The sequence below is a fragment of the Pyrus communis genome, chromosome 3 (assembly GCF_963583255.1).
Source record: "Pyrus communis chromosome 3, drPyrComm1.1, whole genome shotgun sequence".
Classification (NCBI taxonomy): Eukaryota; Viridiplantae; Streptophyta; class Magnoliopsida; order Rosales; family Rosaceae; genus Pyrus; species Pyrus communis.
This window is the reverse complement of record NC_084805.1, coordinates 30,178,388-30,187,922: the sequence shown is the minus strand read 5'-3', so window position 1 is coordinate 30,187,922 and position 9,535 is coordinate 30,178,388. Positions and strand designations below refer to the sequence as shown.

Here is a 9,535-nt window from a genome sequence, read left to right as displayed (position 1 = left end):
ATATATATGTGTATTTGGTGCTGTGGACGCACAGGTAAGTGCCAGGTAAGCGGTATTCATGTTGTTATGCAATAGTAATTTGAGATGCTTAGAGAGCTCATAATCTGCACCCCCGGTGTTAGTGCTCCCGCCCAGAGAGGGGCATAGTCCTTCACGTGATGTTCACCCGCACCACACGCTCGCCTTGGATCCAAGTTAGGTGCAAGCCTTGTCGTGCAGACCACATTAGGTGGTTCCGACTCGTAGGTGACCCGCGATTATTCGCACAGTCTTCACGTGATCGTAGCACTAGAGCGTATATATTACACCCAGTCCTGTCGTGCAGACCACATTAGGTGGTTCCGACTCGTGTGCAGATTCAGTTATTGAGTTGAGATTGGAGCTCTATATGCAGCGGTACATGTCACGTTAGGTGACTCCCGGCTGCCAGATTATATGTTATTAATGCGAATTACGCTTGAGCATTTACATTTGATTATGAGATTCTGTTGTGGCATATTCTCAAGCATGAATGGCATATTGTGAGCATGAATGGCATATTTTGGAGCATTATTGGCATACCTATACATACGGATATATGTTCATTTTCTGGGAAGTATACAGGTTTTACGGCGAGGGGTTATAATGTATTTTGCTAAAGAGTTTTCAAAGAACTTTGTTTTTGCCCACTCACGCTTTTGTTTTTGCGCCTCTCCAGGTTCTAGTGGTCTAGAAGGTTCGGTGGTTTTTCCCAGAGGGCGTCCCGGCATTTCTGACAGACACTCACCATTGTAGGGTCACCTTCGGGTGTAATTATGTCGCACTTTCCTTTTTGACTGCTGTAGACTCGCTCTGAAATTGTGTCTCACATACACTAGTACTTTGTATGCTAGTTAGTTTTTAATTATTCGTACTTTTATATTACTATCTTAATAGCTTCCGCACGCGCACATGGCTACGTCACATTCGTGTGACGGCCAGCACTCCCTGATCTCGGTCGGGGTGTGTCAGCTTGGTATCAGAGCCTAGGTTTGGCAGTCCTGTGTCTTTGTGAGTATTCTAATAGTTGGTGTCTTCTGTCAGAATCATGCCGCCTCGTCGGGAACCACGTCGCTCAGATGAGCCTAGTTTCCCCGATCTTACTCAGTTGGGGGAAGTGATTGCTACAGCCCTTCAAACAGTGATGCGCCCTCCCCAGAGGACTCCTCTGGAGACTATGTATAATTTGAAGTTGGATAAGTTTAAAGGTAGTGAGGGTCACGAAGGCGCAGAACGTTGGTTGGAACACATAGAGAAGACTTTCCGTGTGTTACATAACCAGGAGAACCTTCCTATGGAGAGGTGGGTCGAGACAACTTCATGGTTTCTGGAGATGGAGTCTGCAGCCTGGTGGGAACAGGAGCTTCGTAGGTTGACTCCAGCTCAGAGGACCGATTGGAATGTTTTCAAGGATGCGTTTCAGAGGAGATTTGTACCCCCTGAGTATATTGATCGTAAGAAACAGGAATTCACCGAGTTGAAACAGCGAAAGATGACGGCTAACGAGTATTATCGTAAGTTCACTGATTTGTCTCGTTACTATCCTGATGTCGCTGTTCGTCGTTTCCGCTTAGGCACTAAGAAGAAATGGCGTTCTATGGCGACTACTACTCACTGTGAGTCCTACCAGGATTTCTATGAAATATTGTTGAGGGTAGAGGACTCTGAGAATATGTCGAGTGACAGTGATGAAAAGAAAGATGACAAAGGGAAAAGTCAAGTGTCGCTGGGGCCTCGCCAAACTCAGAACTTTAAAAGGGGTGGTGCAAGTTCGAGTTCGTCTAGTGGTGGTTTCAGTACCTCTGGACAGGGACGTGGAGGTAGGTTTTATGGAGGTGCTCGAGGCCAGAGACAAGGTGATGGTGGTCGAAACCGAGTTCCATTTTGTCGTAGATGTAATAACCGACATTTCGACGAATGCTGGCGTGGCAGCGGTGTTTGTTTCACGTGTGGACAGGGGGGACATATAGCTGTGAATTGTCCCCAGGGTCAGCAGCAGAAGCCGCAGCAGACCTTTATGCCGCCACCTGCACCGATTCGGCAAATCCAAGGTCCGAGTAATTATGGTCAAACAGGTAGAGGTGGTGCTTACCACTATCAGGGTGATGTTGTTCCCTATGCCCCGGGACCGTATCAGTACCCCCAGGACCTGTATTCACAAGGTGGTTATCCCCCGTATCCCAGCAACTACTTGCCGTATCCTCCAGTTCCAACGGGTGGTTCTCAGTGGTACCAAGTAGGACAGTATCAGCAGAGTGAGAATGCTACTAGTAGTGCAGGGTCTTCGAGACAGATGGGTCAGCCCAGTCAGGGGCGTGGAGCTCAAGGTCGCGGTGTTCAAGCGAGCAGAGGTCGCGGCGGACGACAGCAGGGCCAGGGGCGTATTCACAATATTTCCCTGCAGGATGCTCAGAACAACCCGGATCTAATTATGGGTACGTTAAACATTCTTGGTTATTTTGCTAGAGTCTTAATTGATTGTGGAGCTACACATTCCGTTATTTCTCATACATTTGCTCAAGTAACGCAACCTCGCCCCACACCTCTAGGGTACGATTTAGAGTTCGCTATGCCTAGAGGAGAGAGATGTGTTGTAGATTGTCTGTACCCAGGATGTCCAGTGATAGTAGAGGGTGTTGTTATGCCCGCTGATCTTATCCCGTTAGATATTGTCGATTTTGATGTGATTTTGGGCACAAATTAGTTGCACTTTTATCGTGCCAACATTGATTGTTACGGGAAAGTAGTTACGTTTCACCGTCCTGGATTACCTGAGGTTACTTTTGTGGGTGAGCAGAGTGGGGTAAAACACGGCGTTATGTCGGCTTTGCGAGCGAAGAAGTTGTTGTCTAAAGGTTGTCAGGGGTATCTAGCTCATGTGGTGCTAGAGGAGACCGTTCCTAGCAGAATTGAGGATGTGAGAGTGGTTAGACACTTCCCTGATGTTTTTCCTGAGGATTTACCTGGTTTACCCCCAAATCGAGATGTGGAGTTCACTGTTGAGTTGCTTCCAGGTACAAATCCTATTTCTTTAACTCCTTATCGTATGGCTCCCGCCGAGTTAAGGGAATTGAAAGTGCAGTTACAGGAATTAGTGGATAAGGGATTTATTCAGCCTAGTACTTCACCTTGGGGCGCTCCAGTGTTGTTTGTGAGGAAGAAAGATGGGACTTTGAGGCTATGTATCGACTACAGACAATTGAATCGGGTGACGATTAAAAACCGTTATCCATTGCCTCGTATCGACGATTTGTTTGATCAGCTGAGAGGTGCTTGTGTATTTTCTAAGATAGACTTGAGGTCTGGGTACTATCAGCTGAAGATTAGTAGGGATGATGTTCCTAAGACGGCGTTCAGGACTCGTTACGGTCATTACGAATTTCTGGTTATGCCGTTTGGGTTGACGAATGCACCAGCAGCTTTTATGGATTTAATGAACCGGGTATTTCAGCCTTACCTGGATAGATTTGTTATTGTCTTCATTGACGATATTCTGGTGTATTCTAAGTCCAAAGCGGAGCATGTCCGACATCTTACTTTGGTGTTGAAGAGGTTGAGGGAACACCAATTGTACGCTAAGTTTAGCAAGTGCCAATTCTGGTTAGATCAAGTCGCATTTTTGGGGCACATCATTTCTGCTCAAGGTATTCTGGTTGATCCTCAGAAGGTTGCAGCTGTGGAAAGTTGGGAGCAACCACGAACCGTCACTGAGGTGAGAAGTTTCATTGGTTTGGCGGGATATTATCGGAGATTCGTTAAGGATTTTTCGGTAATTGCCTTGCCACTGACGAGGTTAACAAGGAAAGACGTTAAGTTTGAGTGGAATGATAAGTGTGAGCAAAGTTTCCAGCAGTTGAAGCATTGTCTTACTAATGCACCTGTTTTGACACTCCCGGACGATAGTGGTGATTTCGAAGTTTATAGCGATGCTTCCTTGAATGGTCTGGGATGTGTATTGATGCAGCATGGTAGGGTGATTGCTTATGCTTCGCGGCAGTTGAAACCCCATGAGATGAATTACCCTACACATGATTTGGAGTTGGCTGCTATCATTTTTGCGTTGAAGTTGTGGAGACACTATCTTTACGGAGAGAAATGTAGGATCTTCACAGATCACAAGAGTCTTCAGTATCTCTTCACTCAAAAGGAACTTAATCTTCGTCAACGGAGGTGGTTGGAGTTGCTCAGCGATTACGATTGCACGATTGATTATCACCCTGGTCGTGCGAACGTAGTAGCCGACGCACTTAGCAGGAAGTCACATGGCCGTATCAATGCGTTGTACGCTAGTCGTATTCCTCTTTTGGTGGACTTGCGTACTACGAGAGTAAGGTTAGAAGCAGAAGATCGAGAAGTGGCGTTGCTTGCTAATTTTCAAGTTAGGCCAATCTTGGTTGATCGGGTGCTTGAAGCTCAAGTAGCTGATGAACAGACTCAAGAACTAATTCGAGCTCGAGATCAAAGAAGGAGGCGAGATCTCAGAGTTCGTGATTCTGATGGCATGTTGATGTTAGAGGGTAGAATGTTCGTGCCTAGTAATGCGGATTTGAAGAAGGAAATTCTCGATGAAGCACATATCTCGGCTTATGCCATGCACCCAGGAGCGACCAAAATGTATCATACCATTCGACCATTTTATTATTGGCCGGGTATAAAAAGGGAGATAGCTGAGTATGTGAGCAGTTGTGCTGTTTGCCAGCAGGTTAAAGCAGAAAGAAAGAAGCCGTTTGGATTGTTGCAGCCGCTTCCCGTTCCAGAGTGGAAATGGGAAAATATCACCATGGATTTTGTGTACAAGTTGCCGCGTACACATAATGGCTTTGATGGCATTTGGGTGATCGTTGATCGGCTCACTAAGTCGGCACATTTCATTCCAGTAAGAGAGAAGTACTCTTTGAGCCGGTTAGCAGAATTGTTTATCTCAAAGGTTGTAAAGTATCATGGTGTCCCTGTAAGTATTGTCTCGGATCGTGATCCACGATTCACATCGAAGTTTTGGGTAGCTTTTCAGGAAGCTTTGGGCGCGAGACTACTTTACAGTACAGCATATCATCCACAGACGGACGGACAGTCCGAGAGAACTATTCAGACCTTGGAAGATATGCTGCGAGCTTCGGTGTTACAGTTCAGTGATGCTTGGCACCAACGGTTAGACTTGATGGAATTTGCTTACAACAACAGTTTCCATTCGAGCATTGGCATGGCGCCATTTGAAGCTTTGTATGGTAGATCTTGTCGCACTCCGTTATGTTGGTCAGAGGTTGGCGAAAGAGTCTTAGTAGGTCCGGAGATTGTCGAGGAGACTACTCAAAATGTTCAAGTAATTAGGTCTAACCTGAAAGCAGCTCAGGACAGGCAGAAAAGTTTAGCAGATCGATATGCTACGGATAGAGTGTATGAGGTCGGAGATTGGGTATTTTTAAAGCTTTCACCGTGGAGAGGTGTTGTGCGGTTTGGAAAGAAGGGGAAGTTGAGTCCCAGGTACATCGGGCCGTACATAGTTACGGAAAGAGTTGGTGAGGTAGCTTACAGGTTGGAGTTGCCTCCGGAGTTGGCTAAAGTGCATAACGTTTTTCACGTGTCTATGCTCCGACACTATGTTGCTGATCCGTTGCATGTGATACCTCCTCAACCGTTAGAGATAAATCCAGATTTGACGTACGACGAGGAACCGTTAACGATATTAGATTGGAAAGAGAAGGTTCTGAGGAACAAAACGGTGAATTTGGTGAAAGTCTTGTGGAGGAATCACTCGGTTGAAGAAGCGACATGGGAGACAAAATAGGATGAGGGATTTGTATCCTAGATTATTCTTTGACCGTTAGGGGTGTAATTAGTTATTTTGAATTTCGGGACGAAATTCTATTAAGGTGGGTAGGTTGTAACATCCCGTCCCAAATTTCATTTTAACGTACGTGTGAGAATTACAATTTTACCCCCCTAGTTGTTATTTTACGTGTAGTTTTGTGTTGTGTGGTGTTGTAGGACCACACACACACTCATACACCTCGTCTCACTCCCCCGGGATTCCCTCATTTCCTGTCTCTTCTCTGTCTCTTCTCTCTCTCACTCTCCCCGAGTTCTTCTTCTTCTTCCTTCTGCAAACATACGGACACACACACAAACCTAATCAAATCTTCACCAATCAAGAAACCAAGACCACCCTCGTGCTCGTGAGGCTGAGAGGAGTTCAGAGGTACCATTTTCAGGTAAGGATATAGTTGTTTTCACGTCGTTATCGCCATGGCCGAATTATGTACTGTTCATGCAAACCTATTCTAGCTTGTTTTAGGAGATTCTAAGCTTGTAGTTGTGTTTGTGAGGTTCCCAGGAGCTTGGGAGTGTTTCGTTGGACGAGTTTGGACGTCGGGAAGGCTAGGTTCAAAGTTGGCCGAACTTGGATCGTTGTTGCAGGTATAATTCCTTGATTTTTAGGCCTTGAAACTAGCCTATCGTGATTCTACTAGTCCTAAGCTTCATTTTGGTATAAAGATCGTGAAAAATGGTTGAAAAACGAAGGAGAAAACAAAGTTTGAAAATTTCCCAGTTTTCCGGCGCCGTCGCCGGCGCCGGAGTCTCGCCGGAGAAGGAAGGGGAATATTCCGTTAAGTTTAACGGAATATTCCTAACGGCAGTGACGGCGTCAGTTAACGGAATATTCCGTCAGTTAACAGAATATTCCTGACGGCGTCAGTTGACGCCGTCAGTGTGCAGGTCACGTGGCCGCGCGTGGGGGCGCGTGGGTCCGTGCCTGTTCAGGCGCGTGGGGGCGCGTGCGTGGTCCAAAAATTATTTTAAAAATATGGGTGTGATCCTGAGGTTGTGTAGATCACGTTGGTATATTCAATTGTCCATTTTGAGCAATGTATGAGAAGTTATTACGAGAAGTTGCTTAGGTGCTTTTAAATTAACGTTTTCGTAGCTTTTCCGCGTATAGGTGATTCGTATTCCGAGGACGAGCGTACGCACTCGAGGCAGGGGGGCTACGACCCTTCTAATTATCTGTGAGTGGGCTTTTGTTTTTCGTATATACCTATATACATATTAATTCCCAGAAATTAAATAGAAAAGGTTATTTGTTTTATGCCATGCATCATATGAACGTTGTTTACGCATCATCGCATGTATTAGTATTGGCATACATATATATATGTGTATTTGGTGCTGTGGACGCACAGGTAAGTGCCAGGTAAGCGGTATTCATGTTGTTATGCAATAGTAATTTGAGATGCTTAGAGAGCTCATAATCTGCACCCCCGGTGTTAGTGCTCCCGCCCAGAGAGGGGCATAGTCCTTCACGTGATGTTCACCCGCACCACACGCTCGCCTTGGATCCAAGTTAGGTGCAAGCCTTGTCGTGCAGACCACATTAGGTGGTTCCGACTCGTAGGTGACCCGCGATTATTCGCACAGTCTTCACGTGATCGTAGCACTAGAGCGTATATATTACACCCAGTCCTGTCGTGCAGACCACATTAGGTGGTTCCGACTCGTGTGCAGATTCAGTTATTGAGTTGAGATTGGAGCTCTATATGCAGCGGTACATGTCACGTTAGGTGACTCCCGGCTGCCAGATTATATGTTATTAATGCGAATTACGCTTGAGCATTTACATTTGATTATGAGATTCTGTTGTGGCATATTCTCAAGCATGAATGGCATATTGTGAGCATGAATGGCATATTTTGGAGCATTATTGGCATACCTATACATACGGATATATGTTCATTTTCTGGGAAGTATACAGGTTTTACGGCGAGGGGTTATAATGTATTTTGCTAAAGAGTTTTCAAAGAACTTTGTTTTTGCCCACTCACGCTTTTGTTTTTGCGCCCCTCCAGGTTCTAGTGGTCTAGAAGGTTCGGTGGTTTTTCCCAGAGGGCGTCCCGGCATTTCTGACAGACACTCACCATTGTAGGGTCACCTTCGGGTGTAATTATGTCGCACTTTCCTTTTTGACTGCTGTAGACTCGCTCTGAAATTGTGTCTCACATACACTAGTACTTTGTATGCTAGTTAGTTTTTAATTATTCGTACTTTTATATTACTATCTTAATAGCTTCCGCACGCGCACATGGCTACGTCACATTCGTGTGACGGCCAGCACTCCCTGATCTCGGTCGGGGTGTGTCAGGTACGCAATCACAAAATTTTATATAAAAGATAATGAATATAGTAGAAAGGAAACACATACATGTTAAAAGCTTCGTAAGACTCGTAATCAAATTGAAAATTCATCATACACAAGGTTATATTAAATTCACTAATTCATAGTATTTCTCAAAGTTTTGCTTTTGTTTCTTTTTATACCTAGAACCAGATCAAAGACAACTCAAATGCCGGCACAAAAATAGAAAGAGTCATGCCATCTAAAATTGAATTCTTCTAAGATTTATTGCTTGATTTTGCATGCCTTGTCGTATTGTATAAGGTCTATCGAATGCTAGATGCAGATGTACAAATTAAATCGATATGAACATCATGAGGTATCTCGTAATAAAATCGGTTGTATTTGTTTAATGATGACATAATATATTTACTGTATCGTGACAAGATAAAGTATTTGATCACACAAACCTAAGACTAAGATGCGTTAAATAGTTTTTTTTTTTCCTTTTTCTTTTCAGTTAGTCTTATATGTCTAAATGATAATTTTTCATTTTTATTGCAAAACATTTGATTATGGACCTAAACAAATGAATTTTTCATTTTTTTTATGCAAGCTATTGAAAAAAAAGGATTCAAACTTGATATTTGGGTGAGAGAAAAGATATTCTTGTGAACTCTTAAACTTAAATGAGAAGATAAAAGAGAGATGATTTCGTCCTTAATAAATGAAAAATCTTAGGTTTGATTTTTGCTAAAGGCAAGTTTGAACAAATTTCTTTTTTATCGCTCATCCATTATGTGATTCCCCTTCGTGTAGATAATATCGTTTATCAAAAAAAAAAAAAAATTCGACGTCATTAAGTTAAGTCCCCCCCCACCCTCTCAAAAAAAAAAAATATATATATATATATATATAAAAGAGGTGGTAGATTTAAGGTAATTCTATAATAAGAAAATCATAATAATTTAGTTTAAACTTCTCCTTGTTAATAAATTTTTTAATGTACGTTATATGTCATTATAAAGAGAAGAAGAAGAAGAAGAAGAAAAAAAAAAAAGAAAAAGAAAATCATAATAATTTTGTTTAAACTTCTCCTTGTTAATAAATTTTTTAATGTACGTTATATGTCATTATAAAGAGAAGAAGAAGAAGAAGAAGAAGAAAAAAAAAAAAAAAAAAAAGTCATTCGACTTGTACAATAGCAAATGATGTACGTGCCGTGTATCACTAAAAGATCTCTCTTCGACCACCATCGAAACTTTTTAAAATATTTTATTGAATTCGGTGGGAGAGAAAGAATAGGCTTCGAACGTGGTGCTCATTCGCGAGTTCCACGTTGACCTTTAAGCAGAAAAATCATCTTTTTCAGTACATCACGTGGCTCACGAGAAATCTTGTAAGGAACGT

General features: G+C 43.2%; 1 protein-coding gene across 1 annotated transcript; it reads left to right on the top strand.

The window, feature by feature from the left end:
* The first annotated feature begins 1,312 nt into the window (after window positions 1-1,312).
* LOC137728643 (uncharacterized) lies at window positions 1,313-2,871 on the top strand. Its single transcript, XM_068467372.1, has 3 exons — window positions 1,313-2,058; window positions 2,203-2,345; window positions 2,816-2,871. The coding sequence occupies exons 1-3, from the start codon at window positions 1,313-1,315 to the stop codon at window positions 2,869-2,871; spliced, it is 945 nt and encodes a 314-aa protein (XP_068323473.1).
* Window positions 2,872-9,535: the final 6,664 nt, after the last annotated feature.

Bases quoted from the DNA above. Each gene is read 5' to 3' on its own strand.
- LOC137728643 (XM_068467372.1), top strand. From the start codon at position 1,313: ATGGAGAGGTGGGTCGAGACAACTTCATGGTTTCTGGAGATGGAGTCT. The intron at 2,059-2,202 runs GCAAATCCAAGG...CCCGTATCCCAG, and splicing joins CCGCCACCTGCACCGATTCG to CAACTACTTGCCGTATCCTC. The intron at 2,346-2,815 runs GTCGCGGTGTTC...GTGGGTGAGCAG, and splicing joins TCAGGGGCGTGGAGCTCAAG to AGTGGGGTAAAACACGGCGT.